This window comes from Pocillopora verrucosa, chromosome 6 (genome assembly GCF_036669915.1).
Source record: "Pocillopora verrucosa isolate sample1 chromosome 6, ASM3666991v2, whole genome shotgun sequence".
NCBI lineage: Eukaryota > Metazoa > Cnidaria > Anthozoa > Scleractinia > Pocilloporidae > Pocillopora > Pocillopora verrucosa.
Window position 1 is genome coordinate 2,472,042 of NC_089317.1, and position 26,505 is coordinate 2,498,546.

Here is a 26,505-nt window from a genome sequence, read left to right on the forward strand (position 1 = left end):
TATGTTAAGGACAGCTTTCCTTTAAATTACCTTTTTTTAAAAATAAATAAATCCCATGTTTAGTTGGAATGTCTTGAAGTTTTAAACAGATAATTTGTCTTAGTTCTAACTAACGCCGAGTTAAAGCGATACTCGATGCTTTTTTCAAAAATTTAAAAGCCATAGTTGAAGCCGGGGACATCTTGACTGTACGTACAGATGGCTTTGATTGTGTTATATGCTTGTGATTGACAGCTACATATAACTTAAAATTTCCCGTTTTAAAATCGGAAAATATCAGAGCCACAGTAGTTTTAACGCTCAGCTCTCATGGCTGAAAACGTTTGCGACTTTTTCACCGAATATTTTATCGGGACCTCTCCGGATGTTGAAGATTTTCGTCCGGCACTTGTCGCTAATTGTGTCTTCAACGGCTGTTTGTCTTGTGCAACCATCATTTTGAACATCGTTACCATCCATGCGATAAGGAAAACCGCGTTGTTGCCAAAACCTTTGAGAACATTATTACTGAGCCTGGCTGTCTCCGATGTTGGTGTTGGTTTATTAGTCCAGCCTTTCTACATTTCTACTATGGTCACCTGGTTAAAACAAAAACGTATCGACTGCATTTACTACAAGAGATTGATGGCTGTTATGAAATTCTTTTGTGTATCCTCGGTCTGTAATGTAGTAACCATAAGTTTGGACAGGTTCTTAGCGGTTCATCTTCACCTCAGATATCAAGAGCTTGTGACTCACAAGCGCGTCATTGCAGCGGTGATATCAATATGGCTGTTTAGCGCAATTATTTCTACTAGTGTCTTTTGGGATCCATTGCTTATTAGCTCACTAGTCATTGGGTTCGTGATTATGACTGTTTGCCCTATTGTAGTAGTAATTGTCTACTGGAGGATTTATATAGTCTTAAAGCGACACAAAATCCAGATTGAAGGCCTTCAAATCCAAGAACTACAACAGGGAGTTCAAAATGGCGACTTATTAAACTTTTTGCGGAAGCTTAGAAAGTCAGTTCTAGGAACATTTTTTGTATGCATTGTGTTCTTAATTTGTTATTTGCCTTGCTTTATTCTCTCCGTTTTACTCATAGCTCGCCTTTTAAGTGCAAGCTATTTTTACGTAGCTCGACTCTATGACATGACTTTGTTTTTCCTAAACTCGTCTTTGAACCCTGTTATGTATTGTTGGAAGATGAGACCCATTCGTCGCACTCTCATGGACATTATGCGAAGTATCGTCAATCGGTTCAGAAAATAGCATTTGTTGGGTTCGTTTCCGATACCAATTCACAATGCATGGGATAAGAGCCTCGGCCATGATTAAAATCAAACTTGATTTGTCAAAAGTACTTAGGAAAACTGAGGGAGGACGAACTTTAAATAACGGTTAGGAAAGTTACACTATGGATTACTACAGAGTCAAGCATAAGAAAGAATCAGTTGCTAGTTTTAAGCGCATTTTGTATGAGAAATTTATAAATAACCAGAAAGTTTCCTCGCTACTTGAAATATCATTTCAAGGTTGATGTATGTATTTGTACCTGTCGATAGGACTGTAAATTTATAACCTTGTTAAGTGTATAGCTTGTGAATTAAATACAAAACCGATTTTTAGGTCGCTTTATTTAACAAATAGAGAAGCCTTGACTGTGCTCTGTTCTGTTATAAAGCACGCAGGAAGCGGCTAGAGCACGAAAGAAATGTAGGGAGAAACACGAGACGTAGACGCCACAATAAGCCAATCAGAATCCCTGTTAGAATGGTTCAAATAATCTGATTGGCTCTACAAGACAAAAGTTGTCAAAAGTGTCAAACCATCAAAGATCAAAAACCATCAAAGTTCACAATCTGCGATAGTTTACAAACTAAAACAGGTAATTTAGTGTTAACAACTGGGTTGAAAACGTAAATTAGCCACCGTAAAGGGTAAAAAAGCTGACGTTTCGAGCGTTAGCCCTTCGGTGGCTAATTTACGTTTTCAACCTAGTTGTTAACACTAAATTACCTGCTATACTCTCCCACCGACGCAGCACCACCGTTTCTTTAGAAACTTACCCCTTTACAAACTAAAACAGTTCGGCAGGTCGATTTTAACGCTTTTGCCTGAAGTTTTTAATACAGAATCTTTAAGCGAAATGTTCAGTGAACTTCAGCCGAATTATGGCTCATAAAAAACACGCGAGTTTTTCACATGACAAGGTAGAAAACAAACTGTTCAAGGCGAGTGTTTTTTAAATGAACGACAGCCGAATTCACCGGAACATGAAGATCGCTCGGGATGACAGCGCCGCAAAACTCGGCTGCAGTGACTGAAGTGACTTTCTACTCAACGCATCGGAAAGGATATCAGAGCGAGCTCTTATTTTTTCACTCGAAGGCCGGCCGATGTAGTTTCTGAGGCTTGCTTTACTGTAATGACCGGAGATCGCCGTGCTAAGCAAGCCGCGATGGACTTCAGCATGATCATATTTGCTCAGACACCGTCATGATTAGTATGAATTTTAACAGATACGTCAGTTTGATTATATTTTTCATAATTTCTGTTTTGTTCTGTTTTGTTTTTGAACACTGAACTTTATATACTATACGAGTGTTAGCTGTGTTTGATTTTTATTACCGTTCGTAAGCTTGCAATCTAACTGAGCGTGAAAATCTTTAAAACTCGGAATGTCTATTTTGTTTTTCGTTTGAGGATTTTCGTATCTGCTCACGTTTTAATAATGTAAATTACGGCGCCTGATATGTTTACAACCTTTGTTTGGTTCTTTTGTTGCTACTTGCCGGCTCGCTTGTTCCGAAATCTCACTTTCAATTATCGGAAAAAAGCTAAAAAGAAGTCCCGGTAAAGGTCGAATATAGTACAATTTGGCAGATGGCGTGACAGCTTTGGCTCAGCTCTATGCTCTATACTCTCATAGAGCACGCTCTTTCGACCAATGACAGCGCGCGTTATATCCGAACTTTATTATAAAGTGTAATAAAGGTCACGAGTTCATCAGTGTTTTTACTACAGCTGAATTTAACTCTCTTTGAATAAAGCCTTTACTTACTTACGATCACACAGACTTTTAGAATTCAGTTGTGCGGTTTCTGATATAAAGAATAATATTAAGTCGACTAGACATGATGGTTGTCCGACTCCAAACTCGCTCCTAGGAGGAGGCTGGGTAAAGTCAGACCACAGACATCCGGATTGCGAATCACGCGCTCAGACCCACTTCAGTTCTCTCTGCCATTATAAGAAAAAATTAGCGATGCGTAAGGTTAATGTACTTTTGGAAATTCTCACTAAAGTCAGTTGTCACTAGTGGATCGACAAGGAATGTCCAGATTCCTCAGATCCCCATGTACAGATCCATCACAGGGAAAAGAACAATTTATTGTAGGAAAGTCAAACTATGGAATTCCTTAGTCCTATCATCCAAGTGGAAGAGGACATTGACAGAATTTAAACGCTACTTAAAGAAACATTATATATATATATATATATATATATATATATATATATATATATATATATATAACTAACTGCAGACAGTACTGTTTCGGCCTTCTGGGCCCCATCAGTGCAGTGCTGATGCTAGGATGGAGGTAAGGCAATATAGCCACCCCAAGTGATCTCACACATGTGGGATCACTTAAGCCATGCCAGAGTGCTCAAACTAGAAAAACTAGTGAGCATGCATAATGCTAGCAGCAATGACTCATCCTAGTAGAGTGTTCAATTTGGACATGAAAGCAAAGCTTTGTATGCCAAAGAGCTATATCTCTATATCTTTATATATATAGATAGATAGATAGATAGATAGATAGATAGATAGATAAATGTGGGGGTAGATTCCACCTTAGCATAAAGTACTCAATGCTGTGGTATTGTATACATAAGTTAAAGAATTAAAGAGGACGCATCGATTCTCTGTGACTCTGAGTTTCGCGCCTAAGCGCTCGTCAGACAGAACTTTTGAACTTTTATATATATATATATATATATATATATATATATATATATATATATATAACTAACTGCAGACAGTACTGTTTCGGCCTTCTGGGCCTCATCAGTGCAGTGCTGATGCTAGGATGGAGGTAAGACCATATAGCCACCCCAAGTGATCTCACATATGCGGGATCATCTAAGCCATGCCAGAGTGCTCAAACTAGAAAAACTAGTGAGCATGCATATATATATATATATATATATAATTTGCACAATGGAGAATGTGCTTCCGTTTTCAACGCTTTATTAAAGACCCGACGCGTTTCGGCATTTGCCTTCCTCAGGGGCCTTAACATGCAATTGTTACAGAGTCGTAATTGGTTAATTGTGTGACGTAGTACAGTGCATGTTGCTTAATTAAATGCTGAGTAAAATCTCTCGTAAACAATTAGTGTTTCTAATTGGTAAACAGTTTTAAAACCTTTATAACGTATGTTATAAACAATTTATGTACCTAAAACTTTATAAAGGTTTTCGCGTAAAAGCTTTATCCAGTTCTTTTGTTTAGTCCATATGGCTGAAAGGAGTTTAATGTTCTTTGCCAAAAAATCTCTCTTTCTCTAAGAACTTCTTTCTTTTTGTCAGTCTCTAAATGATCTTTTCGGATTTGCTCTATAATGGTTATGGTAACATTATTGTTAAAGTCGTGAGTTCGTTTGTTATGTAAAAAGTGTTCCGTGAGTTCGCAGCTACTCACTCCCTTTTTAATATGGTTTCTGTGATTGTTTAACCGTAGGTTAAATGCAGTTTCGCTTTTACCAATGTATTGAAGTTTGCAAATGTTGCACTCGATTATGTAAATGATCCATGACGATTGGCAGTCCACTGTATGAAATATGGTATAGGTCTTGTTGTTATTGGGACTGGTGAAAGTTGTGGTCTGGTTGATCTTTTTACACCAACTACACTTCGTTCTTTCACATGCTCTACATCCCTTTGGTATCAAATTCTGGGGTGTTTCATTTACAAATCTTGAATATGATAATAGAAACAGTAACCCATAAAACCGAGAACATTTAGTCTGTCACGTGACCGAACGTCCTTTTATAAACGTTGCCATAGTAAACATGCAGAAACAATTGTATTACGAGCACAAATCTAGTCACAATGTAAGTAGAAGGGAAAGAGAAAAGGAAATGAGCATGCGCTATTGCATGCGCAACCTGGTAGTGGTAGGAAACCTAGGAGCAAAGTGTAGCTCCGCTTTTAAGATTGGCTAAATCCATATATTATCCTAATGCCAAGGGAAAATCCCGTTGAAAAATCTGGAACCGTCTCAGAAGGCTCTCGATAGATTTCGACTTTAAGGTAAGGCCTCACTGCTAAGTGATTGTTGAATTGAGGTCTCATTACTGAGAGAAATTAATTAATTTTTTTCTGTCAGCCACGCCATTACTCTGTGTACATGAAGAGCTCTAAATCAAGTCATATAGATTATATCTATTCGCTATTCGTACGACAAATTTTCATTATGCGCTCAGCTATCGCGCCAAATTTGAAACTAGTTCCGTGTATCGATAAAAAGCAGTTTAGCCACTCAAATTAAGAGTATTTTTTACAAAAATTTCTTGGATACTAAATCGAAGTGAGGTCCGTTTATCTCTGAAATGACTCTAGACGATTTCTCCAAATATTCTTGACGTGTAATACGACATAATTGCTTTAACTTGGAGGAGCTTTTCTGAAATTTTTATTTATCCATGATAAGTAGATGGTTGTGCGTTTTTTTTTTAACAACTTACTTTAACACTTTTGCTTAATGATTTTCATCCACAAAGGTCGCGAAAAAAAATTCCTCTCTCTTCTTTCAGTCGAAATATATTTCCCATCCCTCAGAGGAACTTCTTTTTGGTTTTCTGCCGCTTCAGAACAGCGTTGAAAGACTGAGTTCAGAAAAAGTAAGTTAATTTAAGAAAACTTGAAACTTCTGTAAAACCGAGCGCGTTCAAAACCAAGTGTTTTCAATAAGGTTTCCGCGTTGCTCCCAAACTAGTGGCGACCACGGTTTAACTGTAAACACGTTTGAAGACAGTTTTCATGATGAAGCAGAATAGATTATTGTTTTGAATCTCAAAACCCAATAGATGTTTCCTGATATTGTATGCTCTCTAAAACAGGAGCATTGAATTGAATGAGTTATATCCATCTCCTAGGTCTTTTTACCGCCAAATTTTTACATTTCTCAATATCAGCCTTTTATTCTTTATTGCTATATTTTATGTGGCTGCCACGGGCGACTTTCAGCAATAAATGCAGACAGTTCTAAACCCGACTTAATGATATAAACAAAATAACGAGCGAAACCTTTTACAATTTAAATTAAACTAACTACGCTAAAACTAAATACACTTAGGAAAATTACAACGAAAATAACAATGAAGTCTACATGATACTAAAACTTATATTTGTTGCGATGCTGAAAAAATACTGCTGAATTACTGCCAAGAAACGTAATATGAAATACGATCGCAAGCGGACTTACTGAGTAAAACTAACAATTTTGCACGGCGCACGCAAAAATTGTTCCTGTAATCAGTGTCGTTTGCATAAAAATACAGATAGACAAAAGTAAAAGACGTTTGTGATCTACATTTTAGCTTGATAAATCTTACCTATCTTAATCAAAATCAACAGATTTTTTAAATACATTTTTCGTTTTTTTACTTAGCAAACATATAAGTAATGTATTTAAATTTAAAATAAAAAAAAGTTATATCTGCTTTTCGTTAGATCAATTCTCAAAATACTCTTAACTATAGCACTTAAATTGAAAACAGTTCCTCCTATCAATGACGCGGTGCAGCTCAGCGAATCAAGAGTACTCTTTAATATTACATTTCGTGGACATTAATTCGAAGGTAGATTAGTGAATAAAATAGCAAGTGTTTCTCCGGCTTTAGGAAAACTTCATTCAACCGTCTCTGGTACCATTACCATCAGTGGTCATTTATTTTTGAAAAACACTTTTAATTAAATGGTTCCTTGAATTTAAAATAGATACTTGGTCAACAGCTGTTGTGTTTTGCGAACCATTCTATTCCATAGCGATTTACTAATGATACGTTAGAGAATGAGCGTTTTTTTATCAACTTATTTAATCTTCGCAGACTGTCTTCAAATGCGCTTACAATTTGACTGTAGACGCCAACATTGTGAAAACAACGCAGTAACCCTACTTTTTAAACACGCTTTCGTTTGACATTTTCTTTACACAAGTATTTTTTTCTGAACACAATCTTTCACAATCCCCCTTGTTTGCAGCAGGAAGATGAAACTCAAATGTCGCCCGTTATGGACATCCAATCACGTGCTAGCTTGACGTAAGCTCATTAAAATAATATCTTGTGGGGAGAAATAGATTGTTTTAGATTGATTTCTCTTGCAAGTGCCAATTGAAAAAGACACTGGAATTTTATTTCGTTTTAGTCTCGCACATAAGATCAAATACATCAGTAGATCTTGACCTCTCAGATCCCTGGCTGACCGTTTCTCGACTCTGGCCAATCTTTTTCTGATGAAATATCCGCTGAAAATTGATATTCCCTTCCGATATTAGTCTCTAACGTTAACGTACGCGTTAATATAATTTCCTTAAGACGTCACTGGAGCGGGTGGCCTGCATTGTTCAATAATCGAGGTGGCAAACAAATTGAGGTCCCCTTTGACGTTACGAAAGTAACAAGTATAATTTGTGATTCTCTTATTCAAATTTTTTATCGAAAGATTTCAGTTCCGTTCAGTCGAAGTCATAAACCTGGTTAAGAGTTTGAACGCGAGTACAGAGGAACTTCAGATCGTTGGTTGCACCGAAACGTTTTGCAGCTTTTTTGAAAACTTTTTTGGAAGATTCAATTTGGAGTGTTGTTCAAATAATTTGGACAGGTTAACCAGTGATTCCGTCACAAAAAGTAGGAAGTGGCTATTATTTCTTGAACTGGGCAAACTTGACATGATCATGAAATCGCCGTGCCAAAAATCGACAGAGGTTTTTCCCACAAGTTCCGAAGTTGAAGAGCTTTATGTCACCTACATTGTCAACTGCGTGTTCATTGGTGTTCTGAGTTACTCAACAGTCATGTTTAACATTGTAACTATACTTGCGATTCGAAAAATCTCCTTATTGTCAAAACCTTTAAAAACACTGCTTCTTAGCCTGGCTTTTTCAGATACATGCGTTGGGCTTTTGGTTGAGCCATTCTATATCTCTATCTTGGTCAAGTGGTCGCAGTTCAACAACCCTTCCTGCGTAACATACCTGGCGTTTCTAAACCTCACTAATCTGTTTCTATTGGCTTCTTTCTGTGGTGTCGTTGCCATAAGCGTTGAGAGATTCTTGGCGATTTATCTCCATCTTCGATATGAGGAACTAGTCTCTGATAAGCGTGTTATTGCAGTGGTAATTTCAATATGGCTTTTTTGCGCGTTAACTTCATCAGCTAGTATTTGGCGTAGCAGTGCGGTGTCTTCGCTGTTGTTCGTCAGTATTGGGGTTCTATGTCTTCTAATAACAACCGTAGTCTATATCAAGATTTATGCAGTTATACGAAGGCATAGGAACCAAATTCAAACCCTTCAACAAACGACAACGCGCAATAATAACAATATGAGTCTGTCGAGCGCTAAGAAATCCGCTACTGGTTTATTTTATGTGTATCTGTTATTACTGATTTGTTATGTACCTCGAGGAGTTTACTTCTTCACCAAAAAACTCAGCGGTTTCAATACCACTTCTAAAAGTTTTGCCGTATACTCCTTGACGCTGTTATTTTTCAACTCATTTTTGAACCCTGTTATTTACTGCTGGAAGATGAGACGCATTCGTCAGGCAATCATGGATACGCTGCGTAACATATTTCGTTGGCGACGAAATTCTAACTCATTTCCTTCGCACCCTGAGAAAAGTATGACCAAAGTCTCGTGTTAAATTTGGCCAAAGAGCGAGTAGAGGTAACTAGGAAGTATATAGATGTATATTTATATATATCATGTCTACGCAGCTTCCATGAAATGTCACTCCGTGGTCTGTGTTAGGAGCCAGTTAATGCATTGACCAGGAATAGAGTTCACAAGACTCTGTTATATCACAAGGGTTATCGAAGGACAGAAATAACACTTTTTTTATGCCAGGTGGAGAAGAGAAAAAAAGACGGAGACTTTTGAGTATTGTACGATAATTAACAGAGCATATAAGTATACTTATAGTTCAGACACTACACCAGAAAACCTTAAAAACAACATCAGTGGCATAAAGAGTTGAAAGAAAACAAAAATAAAAAGGCAAACAAACAAAAAATAAATCCGAAAGTAAATAGTAAGGCGGACGATGGAACACGCCTAAATAAACGAAATGTTATCATGTCAACCGAAGCATTAAACCATTTAATTTTCAAAATTTAATGAACAATTCTTCGTCGAAGGCGAAGGGAGGGATTATCGATTTAGCAATGCATGGGAAGCTTAATTAAGTAGAGGCTTTATTGAGATACGGACGATAGCAAGAGGTTTAGAGTTATTCTATGTAGAGCTTGCTACAGATCTTAAGTCTGTGCTGTTTGGAGTAAACGCTATTCGAGGGCTTTTAAATTAAATGGTTGATGTCCAAGCGCGTCAGAAGTAGTTTTATCCATCTTCCAGTCGCCGTTCGTCTTAAGTCTTAAAGTAATTAACTGTCTTTATTTGAAGACCGTTTTGGACTGAAGATGATTAGTGCTTTAGTGTTAATTTTAAATATTGCGCCAGGTGATTGAATCCAGGCGTAATGCAGTCCTCGACCCACTAGAACGAGTGTGTCTTCATCTGTATAAATCAATAACGGTTTCATTGTTATAAACATGACACATAAGAAAATTTGTACGCAGATGCGTGCCTAATTTTTTTTTCTCCCCGGGGCTGCATTGCGCCTGAAGGATTTCCGGGTAAAACGATTTATCGTAAGTGTTGGATATTTACAAAGCTAATCTTATACGTTGTGTAAGATAATACTTATGATAAAGAAGAAGCCTTCAAGTAGGCTAACTTTCAGACTCTTAATCCTATTGTGGTTCGAAAACTGACAGGAACAGGAACACAGGAAATGTGCTCCTGACAGGAATAACAATCAAGAAACTCGGCTCCTGTAATAAAAAGTTGGGTAATACAGCTAATTGACCGAGTGACTACGTGTTTTGCGATTCGTTGTTTCCCCTCATCTATCGGAGTGCCGACGTCAAGATGGCAGACATCACAGGAAAATTGTCATCTTTGTTTTGTTAACTATAGTTCTGAAAAAGCAGGTGAAGGCTTGAAAACAAAGTAAAATTAAATGAGTTTGTGGCAACTTCGAATGATGTAATTAAATAAGAACGAATGACTTTTCGAGCACATGTGGAGAAGTTTGCACATTGGAGAAATTTGCAAGAATCAGTGAAAAGAGTGCTGGGAAGCGCCGACGAGGCTTGGAACTAGCATTGTTTGAGGCGCCATTTTAGGATTTTGTGACGTGGCCATTCACATGCGCAGATATTTGATTTTCTTTACTGCGCATAAAGGCCGCTTTCTAAATTTTGCACACACTGTACAAGAAGTGTGGCGGTTTGGAGGAGTGTATCCGTGGACTGACGCTTTTTTAACGGGATTTTGTGTATTTGGAGGTACAGAATAGTCTTTTCGAAGCACATGGAGCACTACAGTTCGCTTGGGTGGATTTGGTTGGTTTTATGTGTATGGATTTCTTGTCCTGCGGCATTTTATCTACCCGGTCTGGCGCCGATTTCGTATTGCGAGACGGAAAAATCAACAAATCCTGTTTGTTTGGTAAGGTTCGGGGGAGTTAACTTTATATATTTTGCAATTCTGCTGTCTTATGTAACGCTCAGAACACTTTGAAGAATCTGATATAGATTAAATCAACGAATTTTGAGCCAAAGTAGTTAGAATTTTGTTTGTTTGTTGCTGATGGTGGTCAACGGTGATCAATTTCGCTTCGACTTCTTTCAACACCGCTACTGAAATGTTAAGGCTTTGCGCATATTCCAAGATAGCGAGGCAAACTTAATGTTATTAGGTAATGGTTGTTTAATTTATTGCAATCACACTTGCTTTTAGTTATGTATTGAACCTCTGCTTTTATTTTGTCTTGTATATTTATAATGTCTTTATTCACTTGTATATCAACATCGATTCGATGAAACATCTAGCTCTAGAATTTTACCATCAACAAGTTCTGATGTTTTCCTTAAACAGAAATTGTCATCAACTTTGTTAGGTTGTTCGCTTTTAGATATTTCGCAGTAGTACGCGTGTGAAAACTCGTGGTCATTACCGATCACATTATAATCTAGCCGTATCGAGTTAACGAAAGAAATGGCTATTTTTTTAGACATTTTGACATCTACTTCGCCAAGAGTAAGATTATTTTTTGTTTTTTCGATCCCTTTCAGTGTAAGTGCAAAGCGTGAACATCTGTGTCATCAATTTTACATTTCATGCAAGAATAAAACCGTATTTCCCTGACAACCAGCAAGATACGCTAAGAATGAGATGTTTGAATAAATTTACATTAAAGCTGTTAATTGAAAAGTTACGTGAAAGTTTTGCCTAAGGGTAAACAAACAAATCTAATGGTTTTTTTGTTGTATTTAAATTTTACATGAAGTCTCTTCAAATCTTCAATCTAGTGATTCCTGCAATTTATTGTTAGATTAGTATCACCCTTATAATATGGATGGCAAGAAATATTTGACCTATACCCTGGGTGTAAAAGGTTTTCAGAATCATGGGATTTTTCACCAAGGTGTCTAACATATGCATTACCATTGTTGGAAACAAAGAGGAATGAAAATCAATCTTGACCTCAATGCTCAGTTTTGGTGAATTTGTTCTAAATACATGTTTTTTTTGTTGTTGTTATTTCTCTAGTCCAAAATTGATTTGTTTGTGAATCGTCTGGATTCTGTAGAATCAGTGATTCCCTACGAGTATGCCAGGTTTGTAACTTTTACTATCAATATTATTGTTTTTTTTAGCCCTTTAACTGCTAGAAGTGATCAACATGTAACTTCTCCTTATAATATCTAAACATTATCCAGCAAACAGGTCATGAGAATATTCAAACTCATCAGGTAGAAATTGTTATCTTGATCTTAAACCAAATTCTTGTAACTTATTTATGAGGAAATGTGAAACAGCTGGAGGGGAGAATTAACCATCAGATCTCGGTAGTGAAAGGGTTAATACACTCAGTAAATGGTGTTAACCTAAGGGTAATAACTGACTGTGTAGTCTTTTTATCCAGGTGAGAGTAGTCCTGAATAGAACTGTCGTTGATTAGATCGAGCAATATTTTGACAACATGAGAACAAGTTCTAATCAGAGTTAGGGTTGTCCTTCAAATAAAAACCATTACTAACTGAGATAAACATACAACACAGTCAGAACTTTTCAATTCTGTTCGATCTTGATCTTTCTAACTCAGTTGATCGTTAATCCTTTCCCAGATCTCATCAGCAATTCTCCTTACTATTTGTCATACACTTCTTATGAATTTAGTTTGGAGAATTTGTTCTTGGAACAATTTATAATTCCCTAGTTGATTCTAATTCTTCTCAGTACCTGTTCTCATCACTTGTCTGCTTGATATTGTATTGATATTGTAAGGAGAAATTCTATCTTGGTCACTCATCGGAGTTTAAGAGTTAAGAAAAATGGTTGTGAACCTGATTAGAAGAAAACAAAGTGCATACTTAAAAATTGTTTTGACTTTAAATTCATTTTAAACAACAACAAAGTAAGGTTAGAAATTTGTTATTAGCAAGTACATGTCCATGTTAATGGGCGAAAGTCTTCATTTTATCAATTCACATGTTCAACTTATTTGTACAGGTTTGATTTCTGTGTACCACCCACAGACAAGACATCACCAACAGAAAACCTTGGACAGGTTTGTAAATAAGCATGCATGTAGACCATGTTTTACATAGATGGTGTTCTTAGCTCTTTGATTTGCCTATAATTTTATATATTTGCCTTATCGTGATCTAAAAAGGTTGTAAGAGCTGAAATAAAGATTGTCCAGAGGGAAAGGCACATTGTGTAATACTACTGACATAGTATTCTGGTCAATGCATATTCTTTTTTCCACAGCAATATTCAAAAGTAGAAAGATAATTAATTTTTAGTTTGGAAACGATATGAAATTAATATTCTGAGTCCCCATGAGGACATTCCAATTATGTGCCCCTAATGCTCTACCACTGAGCCAAAGAGACTCTACATGTGCTCTTCTCTTAGTCCAATGCTCCTAACAAAACAAAATGACATCTTCAAATATTAAAAGTTGATGACATAGTTTTCAGCTGAGTGTGGAGTAATGGAAGTTTAGTGACCAAAATGTGTTTTCATGACAACTGCCTCCGTTTTGGGTGGCAATGCTTTTTTTCACCTCCTGGTGGGCTTTCATATTTGACAGTTGGTGATACATGGCTCTTGAGATTCAGTCACCCTTGGAAACAAGGAATGTTGCCCTTGACAACATAATTTTTACAGTCAATTCCCTATCACCAAATTTTTTCCATGCCTCACTCAATTGGGAATTTGAGTACTGTATATCTCATTTTACACAGCTTCATGCTTCATTCTTGAACTTACAGCAGTGTTTTGCTTTTTTTACAGGTTGTTTTTGGAGAGAGGATAAGACCCTCCCTTTACAATGTAAGCAACAGCTTTTATTTACAGTCTTGTTTAGATGACTTCATGTTTATCTGGGCAATACACCAGTTAATATCTGGGTATATTTACTAGCTTTCTTCTGTTGTGTTTTAGTCAACTTTTCTGTGCTGTAATTGGTGTATTTTACATTCAATTTACATTTCCATAGTTTGGCAATCTTTGTTTATTTTTATTTGTTATTTGTTAATATGTTTGACAGATTACATTCAAGAGGGATGTAACATGTAAACAACTTTGCCCCAAAGAATACAAATCTGGCAATGCAGAGGATGGGAAGAAGCTGGAATTTTTAAGAAGTGGAATTGCTCTTAACTATCAAAATCATTGGTTAGTGTCGCTGCAGTCTCAACATTGTACTTATTGAATGACAATGTCTTGTTAGATTTCAGTATTAGATAAATACATTTTTGATTGTTTGTCTCACAATATAAGAGTCAGGCCAGTCAATGATATTGATTACGACGTTGTTGCTGTTTATAACATAACAAACCATGGTGCTATGAATAGTGACATGCAAACTTTCAACCTTGTTGTGTGACAAAGGCCAGCAAAATCAGGTACTTATTCTATAGGGATGTTCTTTGTGTCATCTTAAACTTACTTTTTTCTTAAGCTGACTCTGCTATACATCTTTCTAATCTTTGCAGGATTATTGACAACATGCCTGTGACTTGGTGTTATGAGGTTGCAGATGAAGAAAGAAAGTACTGTTCCACAGGATTTCCTATTGGCTGTCATGTGTCAGAGGATGGACAAGCACGCGATGCCTGTGTAACAAGTGTAAGCATTTACAGATTTTTCAATTAGTATACTAATGGGCCTGGTTGTTTTAAGGTGGATAATGCTATCTAATAGAGAAATCTCTGTCTGGTGGATAGCGCAGTATATTTTGCTTAGACTTACAGCCACTGGATAGAGATTTACATGTTGGATAGCAATTTACAATGAATGTGTTGGATAGTGTCATCCATCCTTTGAATAACCAAGGTGCAACCAAGGCCAGAAGTTTTCAATTGAGGGATAAAAACTGAAATTAAAGTCATCATTACAACCAAACAGAACAAAGGGGAAAATGATTTAAAATGTAAGTTCATGAAAAGTCACATTTAGACAGAGGCAAACGTCGAGAGGTGGGGGTTAATGACAAATCATGATTGGTTTTAGTTTTGCATCTGATTGGTTGAAAGGATGGAACAAAGGCTTTTTGACCAATCAGTGAGCAAACTGAAGGGAACCAGAACTAAAGCATTTCAGGTTTATCTTTTACGAATCCTTCAAAGTTTGCTCTACTTCCCATGTGTGGCATTGCAGCTCAGTTGGCAGTCGAGCCCATTTAGTCTTTACCAGGTTCAAGTTGAAAGCCTGGATGTTTTTTGTTTTATCTGTAATTTTGTTATTGGTAATTTAATTGTGAGAATTATTTTGTCCCTCGTTTATGTTTTTTGTTTCAGGCCAAGTTCAATGAACGCGGGATGCACTACATCTTTAATCATGTTGATATCGAGATCAAATACCATGATGGGTCAGGGGAAGACTGGGAAGGAGCTCGTCTGATGTCTGCAAAGGTCACTCCAAGAAGGTATGAACTGCACAAACAATACTGTCAGGAGGGCCACAGTGGCCTTATGGTCCGTGTGCTGAGCTGGACTCTTGAGTTAAGAGGTCTGGGTTTGGGATCTGCCCTGTTCCTTGCGTACTGTTGTTGACAATGAACTCCCAATGTCAGGGAAACTTGTCAAAATGCTGGACAAGAATAACCAGCTATTGATTGGCACTTCATGCCGGAGATACTGGGATAAAACTCTTGCAGGAGTCACTTGACAAGAGTGCATGCTTTATTTGTTCTTTTTTTACACCATAGTGCCTGAATGTTTTGTATATGTCATCCAACTTGAAGCAATCTTGTAGTAATAAAAGTTGTAAATTTTAAGCTTGTAAGTGTATTATTGATGCATTTTTTTGTCTTAACATGAGTTTGGGACAAAGAAAAGAGTTCCTTTTAGAAACCCAATATCATACACCTGTATACTGTACTTGCCGGTTTTACTCTGTGAGGTTTGATTCCTCTCAAGGAGTCAGATGCATGACAAGACAAAAAAGTCATCTATCCTTACACAGCAATCTTGTTAATTCTACAGTATCAAGCACGAGAAAGGCAAGGATTTGAAATGTGATGGTGATTTACCAGCCATGGGTTTTCCAGCTGAGATAAAAAGTGATGTTTACATTGCTTACACATACTCTGTTCAATTCCTGGTGAGTTTGAGCATTTAATATCTTAAATGTAGTCTTTCCCAAAATCTCAGTAGTGATTCTCCCTGCTCTCTGCCATACATTTCTTATAGTTTTAGCTCTGAGAATTTGGAGTTGAATCATATGATAATTATCCTTTAGTAAATATTTTGGTTAGTTCTCATCACTTTAAGCTGGACAATGTATTGAAATCAGAAGGAGAAATCACTCCTCAATAGTGACCAAGACACAATTTCTTCCTACATTATTAATACAGTATGATGCAGACGAGTGATGACAATGAAGAATAAATATCAATCAGAGGATAATATTATTTGATCCAATGCCAAATCAGGGTGTGAAATTGCGCCTAATACAGGCACCAATGCGACTAAATTTTTCACTTTAGCGACCAAATCCTGAAAGTTAGTCGCCAAATTGGCGACTAGAACGTTTCATCATGACCTTACCAAGAGATATAGTGAATTAAAAAGATTTGCAAAGATAAATCTGCGACAAACTTCCTTGTTAAGTTTGTTTCCAAAACGTAGCACATGCATCTCGATTGATAACTAGACGCCATCTTGGATTTAGATGAGCCTGAACGTTGTTTATCATCCATCCTAGTGTCCCCTTTGTAGCACGTTAAAGATCTTTTCCCTAACTTAATTTTGGAGGGTCTATCTAGAACGCTGACAGCGTAAAGAAAGATTTTGTTTGTCTCTGAAAATGGCGACCAACTTTTTTTGAATTGGCTACCACTTTGAAGAATTTAGGAGCCAAGTGGCTATCAGAAAAAAAAGTTAATTTCACGCCCTGCAAATATTTAGAACTAACATATAAGAATTGTGAGGAAAGTAAGGGGAATTACTGATGAGATCTTGGGGTTGAAAGGGTTGAAATCTTAGTGCAGCTAAAATCTTGGAAAAACTGGATAGACAAGAAATATTTAGAATTTGTTTGTGTTAATTCTGGAAAGTCATAGATTTTGAGTGGGGCCAGAGATAGCAATCAAATCAACAGAATATGAGAATGCAAAGGAAAGCACAAAATATTGTTTTCTAAGTAAATGGCTACTTTCACTTTCTAGGAAACCAACTTTTCAAACCTTTTTACAGGTATTATGTGGGCCATGAAAAATGCTAAAAAAGTCCAAGGATACTGTACCTTTTGGAAAGTGATGTTTCCAATTTTTTGTAAGGTTCTGAAAGGATACAAATGAAACTTTCCAAAAGTGACAGGAAAAATGCATTAAAACATACTTATGTGAAGATTATATTAATTTTACTACGCATGAGTTGAAAACTTTTTGCATTGAAGCATATTCTGTACTGGGTTTATGTCTACATGTGATATGCAAACTCCTTTCTTCACCCTCTCCTCCCCAAGGTTATTGTGGTACTTCTCTTTGTCCATGGCCTTGATGAGATCAAGCATTCCACTCTTGTGAAGAAGGGATCAGTGTCATTGAACTTGCAGTGGTATTTTTTTGTACTGAAGAGGAAATTTATTTTATTTTGCAGCCTGAGACTGATCCCAATCACAAATGGGCATCCCGCTGGGACTACATTCTTGATTCAATGCCACACACAAAAATCCAGTGGTTTAGGTAAGATATACTCCACATGTACTAACATGGGGTACTATGGCAAGTAATTGAGCAGAGTTGTTTATCTGCAATCAGGCACAAAAGTGAAGAATAATTAGTTACACTGTAGATGCAATTGTCAGCTATGAGTTGATCAAGGCAGGGTTTCAATATCTTTTTCTATAATCCATTGCTGATGGTGCATTGTGTGGCTATATTGTAAGGTAAAATGCAAACATCAAAATATAAATTAAACAATATCCCCTTGTAGATGAGCTTCTCTCCTTCCATCCTCTTTCTACTTCATAATGTATCGACAGTACAAGATGAATCCTCTTTGTAGTCTCTCTTTAGGGTGAAAGGGCTAAACTACATTTATATACAGTTGTTAGCAGATCATGTCACAAAGAGTCTTTGATTCAACTCAGAGGCTTGTATAATTTCCACTGGTAGGAATGCAAAGATGTGATGTTTTTTGCTACAGTCCTCTTGATGGCATTGATCCACTCTAACATGTGATCTTATTAGTGTTGTGATCTTTTGTCCTCAGCATCATGAATTCATTGGTCATTGTGCTCTTTTTGTCTGGAATGGTGGCCATGATTATGCTGCGAACTCTGCATAAGGATATTGCTCGTTACAATCAGATGGAGTCAGCGGTATGTAGTCAGATCTAAGATTTTAAATACCGGTAGAGAAGTTGGTTGGTGTAAAATGAGACTTGTCAGAGAACCAAGTTCAATTTTTTTGGAAACATTTGAAGTTAACTGTTTCTAGCCTTAATACCTCTTAATGACAAAGTTTGGGGTTTATGCTTCAAGTTGCTGACTGTGCTTTTTTTGCCTCTCTGATTGTATGGACAATTATATGAAAACAAGAGTTCTAAACTGAAAGTTAGAAGCAATTGATGATAAATGAGACATAATTTTGCTAATTTAATGTTAAGTGAAATATAACCCACTGTATGGACCAATCATGGCGATCATAATAACTGAAAGATGAAATTAATATAATTTATCACATTTTTTGTAGGAGGAGGCTCAAGAAGAGTTTGGCTGGAAGTTGGTTCATGGAGATGTCTTCCGCCCTCCAAAGAAAGGAATGTTATTGTCTGTCATGTTGGGTTGTGGAACTCAGATATTTATTATGGTGTTTTTCACATTAGGTGAGATTGACTTAATGTATTTTTCTATGGCCTCAAAAGAATTGTATACATTTTCATTTGCATTACTAGGTATGTTTTTTCCCCTCTGGATGAGATTCCAGTCCTTAGCAAGTTACTGTGGCAGTTTGCTAGTACCCACCCTGAGTGGGGAGAGGCATAGCAAGAGGATGATGACTTGTCGGAGAATGTAACATTCTAATCTTGACCATTCGCCAACTACTTTTTTCTACCCTTGTTTGAGTTTGTTTCATTTTATTTTTGCTCATGTCATGGATTGTTTTTTTTTTTTCCCTCAACTACGTGTATGTATTAACTTTGTCTTGAATTTTTTACCCAAGGCATTGTCTTATTGATCATATCTTCTTTTGCTCCTCTTCAGTGTTTGCTTGTCTTGGATTCCTTTCACCAGCGAACCGTGGAGCATTGATGACTTGTTCATTGGTGAGTTGCTGCCTAACATTCTTTGAAAAAAAAAAAGCAAAAATTGTCAAAATTAAATGTACATGTAATGCCCTAGTATAATAGAACATCTCTAAAAAATCTTTTCCTAATCAGCAACCACTGCCATATTGTTGTGTTAGATCTTTGTAAGGTAGCTGGTCAAACACCATTTTTCTAAATGCAGTGGTCAGTGAGTTTTGATTTTTTTTTCCTAAACCTCCAACAGGGGCTATTCAGCACAGGTTACATGTAACTCTCTATACACATGTAACCTTCAGTTTGGTAAATATTGAGAAGAGTCATTTGGAATAAGTGTGAAAAAAGGCGTGAGTTTTATTTACTAAAATGTTTAAGAACCCAGCCAGAGAAGTTTACTGAAATGACATGTATATGTATAGGTTAATAAGTACAATGTACATATTTTTTTATCTATTTTTTTTTTTTTTTTGTAGGTGCTGTTTGTTTGTCTTGGTTCACCTGCTGGTTATGTTTCTGCCAGAATTTACAAAAGTGAGTGCCATGGATAACAAGTGTTTGGTGGTATTTTCAAGGGAGAAAATTACATGACATCATTGAAAAAATTTTTGTTTTTATACTTTTTTCTCAGTAAGGTAGATTTTGTCTTTTTCTAAAAGGTATTTGCTTGTTCGCAATTTTTTGTTAAGTTATGTAGAAAGAAATTAACTTTGTCTGTATACTGTACAACTGTTATGCAGCCCTTCTATGCATGCCCTATCATCCTTCAGTGTCCCTGTTATTCTGGGTGGCATTTTCCATTCAACAGAATTCTAATGGTGCTTTGTAAACTTCTTTTTTTACTGTTTAGTGGTTGGAGGAGAATTATGGAAGACCAATGTCCTGTTATCAGCGTTCTTTTTCCCTGGGTGAGTACTCATTGATGCAAACATGAACACTACAGTATACAGCTGGAAAGAATGAAGTTTGGTGAAGCTGCTTCTTTTGTTTGTGACAGGAAGACTTTTCAGTTTGACTAGTAAAACTCAATGTAAGAGGTATTCACTGCAAAGATCTTTTAAGAAGGATTTGAAATTCTTAACATTACAATGTCAACTGTTAAAAATACTCAGCTTGTTAGCTACTCAAAGTAAGTCTAATGCCTTATTGCGTGAATTTTTGATTACAGTAGAAATGCATCTAAAAAGAATGAATCATCATTTTTATCATTGTCATCATCATCATTTCAATGATCTTTGTTATCATCTTTATCATTATCTTTATTGTGGTCTTCATCACAGTCAGTGTAATTGTCATTTTCAATATTGTTGCCATAACTATCACCCTTGTCGAATGTAATAACTTTTTTCTTTGATTCCAGATTGATGTTTGGAATTTTCTTCCTGTTGAATCTTGTTCTGTGGTCAGAGGGTTCCTCGGCGGCTGTTCCATTCACCACTTTACTTGCCTTGTTAGCCATGTGGTAAGTCTAAACCTGAATCATTATCAGCCCATGAATCTGCGCATTTTATGAAACATGCAGGAAATGTTAATTTTTCCTTTTTCCTTTCTTACTCGATAGGTTTGGCATTTCAGTTCCACTTACATTCCTGGGGGCTTACCTTGGATTCAAGAAAAAGGTAATTTCAGTACATGTATAAACCGCTGATAATTAAGGTAGCAGTCAATATAAACATAAAGTCAGCCTACATGTATTAGCTAGAAAACCCATCTGGCCAACACATATCCTGGTTTCCATAGCATAAACCCTAGACACCCTAACATTGGATCCATATTCTCCCAACTGTTCTCAATACATTTCCTTAGGTGTTGACTAGGAGAGTTTGTTAAAAAATCAAGAGCTTCTTTACTTGGTGATCATTTGCTTTATTCTCGTGACCTTCATGTTTGATTCAAGGGTGATATTGTAAGGAGAAATTACTTTAGATGCTTGTCATTCTCAGGAGTTGAGTGGCTAAGCGATTTGGGGTATTGTTTCCTCTTCCCTCTCTTAGACGAGATGCCAGTATGCGCGGGTTTGCTTTTGGCGTTTTTTTTCTTTTTTTTATCAGGTTCCTTTAACAGTTTCTTAATACTCATTTACGCTCCTAAGTGGAGAGGGAGATGCTGTGAGAGTAAAGTTTCTTTCCCAAAAAGGCATTATGAAGACCCTGCCTTGGCTCGAACCCTGACCTCTCGGTCCTTTAGACCTTTGACACCTTCCTATGTCAGTACAACTATGGATTCTGAAGAATGTTTGTTTTTTCCTTTAGCCAATTGAGCAACCAGTTCGAACCAATCAAATTCCTCGTCAGATTCCAGACCAGGTAAGTACAATTACGGACTCTGAAGAATACAGAGCACCTCAAGTTAGAGGTTTACAATCTAGGTGGTTCCACAGGTCAGTTCTAATTCACACACTACCTTTGCCTTAACCATTTTATATTAGACAATGATTCATTTATATCTTGAATTAAGATAACGACTGAATGTCTATTTTAGCGAAGTTTTCAATTGAGTGTCGAAAGTAATTCGGGATTTTGCTCTTCCTCGCACTGTGATTGGTTTAGGAAACTCGCGCCTCTCCATCAACCAATCAGATTCAGAACTAAAAGCAATCACGACTTGGTAACCCGCGTTTTCCCGCGCGTTAAGCCTGGGTTTTTATTGGCTCTTGTTACTTCGACTTGGTAACCCGCGTTTTCCCGCGCTTTAGACTTGAGCTTTATTGGCTCTATATGGTAACTTCTTTCCTTCTGATTGGCCGTTGCGATTACGGTGGTTTTGCTGTTACGTTACTAAATCAGAAAGCGCCTTAGTGCTCTACGTGTAATAGATTTGTATTAAAATCATTAAGATATTGTCTTAAAATAAAATATTGTTGTCTTGCAGAGTATTTACACCAGAGCAGGACCAGGAATCATCATGGGAGGTGTTCTTCCGTTTGGGTGTATTTTTATCCAGTTGTTTTTTATCTTAAACAGTATTTGGTAAGTCTCTTTATTGTATGAATTATGGAGATTTTTACCTAAATTTATGTTAAACCGTTAGATTTTTCTCCTTTTTTTTCTGTTTGCGTGTAATTTGTTACAGCCCCTTTACGTTTTTTTTCAAACTCGTAAAGCAGACTGCCTTCCTGACAAGCAATTAATATATTTGTAGGAGTATCAGGCGAACTTGGATGATGCAAACTGTATTTGAATCCAAATGTTCTTCTCCAAATTCTGCCATACATATATTTTGTCGTGCAAAAAGCTATTTTCTTCTCTATTGTAAGGAAAAGTCTTAACAATTTCATGTGAACACGCAATAATACAGACAGCCTCCTTTAATTCCACTTTTATTGTATAAACTTCTTGAAAAATATTCGCTTATTTATTTTTAGTTCGGATTATCGGGTGACCCAACAAAACGGTAGTTCGATGCTTCATTTTAGTTTGAACTGTCAGTATGAGTGATTTTATTGCTTTTTTTCTGCATCAACCAGGTCGCATCAGATTTACTACATGTTTGGTTTCTTGTTTGTGGTTTGTTTAATTCTACTGTTGACCGTGTCAGAGACCACCATACTGTTGTGTTATTTCCATCTTTGTGCTGAGGTGAGGAAATTCATGTGGTTAAATTCGAACCAAAACTAGTCTTTCCATGGCTGTTTTCTTCACAGTTATGGGAGGGAGCGCGAAGCGATCGCGTGTGAACGAGCGCGGAATTATCCCACCCTTAAGGGTTCACGTAGGTAACTCCCTAGCGGCTTCTTTTGCGCCCAAACATTGGACAATGATCGAAGGGAAAACAGTGATCTTCGAGCGGACCACACCAAAATTTTACTTTATCGTACGGTGCTTTATACACCTTAACGTTTTACTTTCGTACATTCTAGTCACCCTTACATTTCTATCTTTTATATTTTGACATTCAACACGCTTTCTCGTTCGTGGCAATTTTGAAGCAGAGAAAATTCTTGTTACGGTTGGAGGCGAAGCTGTGGCTTTCACTACTAGATAGAGCTTCTCTATGCATTAGGGTTACATTCGTGTTTAGTATCCGTGAAAGCTTAAAACAGTTCCCATGTACAGTGAAAGACCTGGTTTTCCTTGGTGCAAGTAGAAAGAAAGTCCACGAAACTTCACCTCTCGCCAGCGTGCGTTTGTAAGTTGTTCTGTCTCGCGGGTGCCAATCCCAAACGTCTACAGCACGCCAGTACGCGCATGCGGTGTGCTATTCAACACGCTTTCTCGTTCGTGGCAATTTTGAAGCAGAGAAAATTCTTGTTACGTTTGGAGGCGAAGCTGTGGCTTTCACTACTAGATAGAGCTTCTCTATGCATTAGGGTTACATTCGTGTTTAGTATCCTTGGAAGCTTAAAGCAGTTCCCATGTACAGTGAAAGAACTGGTTTTCCTTGGTGCAAATAGAAAGAAAGTCCACGAAACTTCACCTCTCGCCAGCGTGCGTTTGTAAGTTGCTCTGTCTCGCGGGTGCCAATCCCAAACGTCTACAGCACGCCGGTACGCGCATGCGGTGTGCCTCGTGTCGTATGTTCAAAACGAAACTTCATCCATTCTCTGCAATATTCGGAACTCAAAACTTGTCGATGTAGTTCTTAAATACGATCTTGTTCAGCGAAAAATCAGACTGTAAAGGGACTCGAGCCATAACTAGATCCTTTCCCACTGTTTGTGTATTTTCAGTGCAACTTATTATAGAGTGTCCCTAACAGTAATGTTTCGCTTATTTTCAACGCTTTACTCAATTGCAGGATTATCATTGGTGGTGGCGTTCCTTCCTAACTGGCGGATGTACTGCAGTGTATTTCTTTCTGTACTCGATTCATTTCTTTGTCACCAAACTGACCATCACAGGAACAGCCTCTACCTTCCTGTACTTCGGCTACACACTGATCATGGTGTTGATCTTCTTCCTTTTCACTGGTAAGTGCGTCATGGATCTTTGCCATTGTGATTGGTATTCTGTGCCGTTGTAATCGTTAACTTGTTCCAGGCTTCCGGGTGGCGGTGACTCGAGAACTAGAGTTACTCTCCACTGCGCCTTGAGCAACTCTAACGCAGCTTTCGAGATCTCCAACTTCCCACATGCATCTATAGATTCCAGACAAATGGACTAGCAACTCTTGCGTTTCTTTCGAGATCTCCAAACTTCCCGCATGCATCCATAGACTCCAAACAAATAGATTCCATGTTGCAGTGCGTCTGTTCAGTAATAGATCACAGAAGGCGTCAGAATGTGGTATGAACAAAACGTGGTACACGGGGCGCAGCTAAGTGTGTCAGTGATTTCCCAAACGCATTTTGACCTTATCTTTGATCTATCACTGAACGGACCCAAGGCAACATAGAATTTATTGTTATATATGATAAAAAGCACCATATCGTCGATGGTGACCTCGTCTACGCGTATGAACCGATGAAGATGCGTGTTTAATTCTGCTTTTCATGTAAACCACGATACTTGCACGTTGAGTATGGACCAATCTTTGAATATCAATATGGCGAATTCTGTGCCAAACTTTTATGCCTTTCATTTAAATCTAAAATCGCTTATACCTTTTCCCAGGTACTGTGGGATTTTTCGCCTGTTTCTTCTTTGTGAGAAAAATCTACAGCATCGTCAAGGTAGACTGAGAAACCCGATGGAAACTTTGCTATTTATGGATCGACAAAAGTATAGTGGAAATATTTGAACCTTAGCCAGCCACAACAAGAGACTAATGGCGAAGGTCGGGCTGGGAAAAGTCACTATTAGGATCTTGGTGGTTCCATTTAGTTGTAATTCAGAAGTCAAGGTATCAATCTCAATTGAAATTGTTACCTCCTTGTTCTTTTGTGTTGGAAAAAGTAACGAGCACACAACACGAACCAAATATGTAAATCTTAAAGTTGAAAAAATGTTTCATATTAAATAATTTCGGGGGATTATTTTTCTGCTTGGCAATATGACGTATTAGCGGAGCTCGCAGCACGCGCGCAGTGGAGCCCCAGTACTAAGTAGAAATGGTAGCAGTCCATCAAATCGAATTTTAGCTGGTAATTGCAATAATTTTGGTTGCTCATTTGTGGAGAATACTCAAGAAAAGATAATTTATTGTTCAGACTATTTTAACTCGTTTATAACCTCCGTGAGACACGGACACGGGGCGAAGTTGTCGGAGCTGTAGTTATCAGTCTGCTTGAAATACTCTTGCCAAAAACTTTACTGAAAGAAAATTTCTTATCCATGATGGCTGCTCATGTGAGCCAACGATTTCAAAGCGAAGAAACTTACCAAACGTGACGTAATTCATTGCCATCATGGTGGTTATCGTGATTGGATGTGACGAGATAAAAACCTTTTTCGACTAAACTTTAAATAATATACATGTGTTAATTTGGGGGGGGGGGGGGAGTTGTTTGTTGAGTGACTTTCAAGCAGCCATTTCGTTTTAGTGGTTAAAGGTAGAACAAGAGATTTCACAGCTTCAATCTGACTATGGTTAGGTATTTTTAAGGTTGTAAGAGGAAGGAGGAAGTGATATCACTTGTTATAAATTTAAGGATGTTCATCTTAGTTTTGTAGTTAACTATGGACAGTTTGCTGTGAATATCCCAGTTCTTTTCTGAAGCCTTAGGGCAACATAATGGAAGGTACCGTGTGGAGTCCAATGTCGTAACATCGAGGTGCACGGTGTACAAGGCGATAGCTAAAAGGAGTTTCAACTTGGGGTAAATTATTTTTTCCTTGCTTGGAAAATTTCATGTAAATTGAAATGTGAATGTCTTATACTTTGTGCACAGTTTGATTTTGCTTAATCAGCTGTTCCTTTTTTTCCATAATACCTCACGGTCGATGTATTAACTTCAACTTAAAAGTAAAGACTTTCTTACTGTATTTTCTGGAATAAAACCCACAAACTCCTAGATTTATTCCTCATATTCGGGATTATTACGTTTTCGCAGCTTGACGTTTCTGTTCGCTTAAGATATGTGCGGATTGCGTAGTTGGTGTAGGAATCTTTCTATAAAGCAAGCTTCATTGAGGGAAAACTTATGTAAACCTAATTTTATTATTTTAAGTTAAACAACACTTCGTAGATATTCCTCATGATTATGTTTTCTTTCTTCATTCTGGTTATATAAATTTGTTCTAGTGAGTAGAGTGTTATCCAGAAAGCTAAAGCTAGTTTCTGAGTTCCAAGAGCCCTCGCTTCCAAAACGAGGCGTGGCTTAAAAACTTTATCTGTAAATTAAGTTTTACTTGCATGATAATAACCTATCATTTTTCTACCCCCGTTTTAAGATGAAGGCTTGGAACATCTCAGAAATGTTCTCTTTAACAAAAGTAAATAAACACGCACTTATCAACTTACCGTGATTTGCTCCTTTAAATAAGAACTCATGTAAAGGTGTTTTACCGACTCTTAGGAAAGTGAT

The 26,505-nt window shown here is 37.2% G+C and overlaps 2 protein-coding genes across 2 annotated transcripts; both read left to right on the top strand.

The window, feature by feature from the left end:
• The first annotated feature begins 7,922 nt into the window (after positions 1–7,922).
• On the top strand, positions 7,923–8,917 carry LOC131770652 (adrenocorticotropic hormone receptor-like). The gene has a single exon (XM_059086365.2). It carries the CDS (start codon positions 7,943–7,945, stop codon positions 8,915–8,917), a length of 975 nt encoding a protein of 324 aa, XP_058942348.2. The 5' UTR covers positions 7,923–7,942.
• Positions 8,918–10,545: 1,628 nt separating this feature from the next.
• On the top strand, positions 10,546–26,436 carry LOC131770681 (transmembrane 9 superfamily member 2-like). Its single transcript, XM_059086394.2, has 21 exons — positions 10,546–10,785; positions 11,890–11,957; positions 12,853–12,910; positions 13,642–13,680; positions 13,898–14,025; positions 14,346–14,478; positions 15,150–15,277; positions 15,837–15,954; positions 17,454–17,539; positions 18,069–18,177; positions 18,551–18,683; positions 19,063–19,124; positions 19,577–19,634; positions 19,951–20,008; positions 20,461–20,562; positions 20,662–20,719; positions 21,353–21,406; positions 21,972–22,069; positions 22,567–22,678; positions 23,838–24,009; positions 24,653–26,436. The coding sequence occupies exons 1-21, from the start codon at positions 10,648–10,650 to the stop codon at positions 24,718–24,720; spliced, it is 1,980 nt and encodes a 659-aa protein (XP_058942377.2). The 5' UTR covers positions 10,546–10,647; the 3' UTR covers positions 24,721–26,436.
• Positions 26,437–26,505: the final 69 nt, after the last annotated feature.

Bases quoted from the DNA above. Each gene is read 5' to 3' on its own strand.
- LOC131770681 (XM_059086394.2), top strand. From the start codon at position 10,648: ATGGAGCACTACAGTTCGCTTGGGTGGATTTGGTTGGTTTTATGTGTA. The intron at 20,720-21,352 runs GTAATTTCAGTA...TTTTTCCTTTAG, and splicing joins ACCTTGGATTCAAGAAAAAG to CCAATTGAGCAACCAGTTCG. The intron at 22,070-22,566 runs GTAAGTCTCTTT...TGCATCAACCAG, and splicing joins TTTATCTTAAACAGTATTTG to GTCGCATCAGATTTACTACA.
- LOC131770652 (XM_059086365.2), top strand. From the start codon at position 7,943: ATGATCATGAAATCGCCGTGCCAAAAATCGACAGAGGTTTTTCCCACA.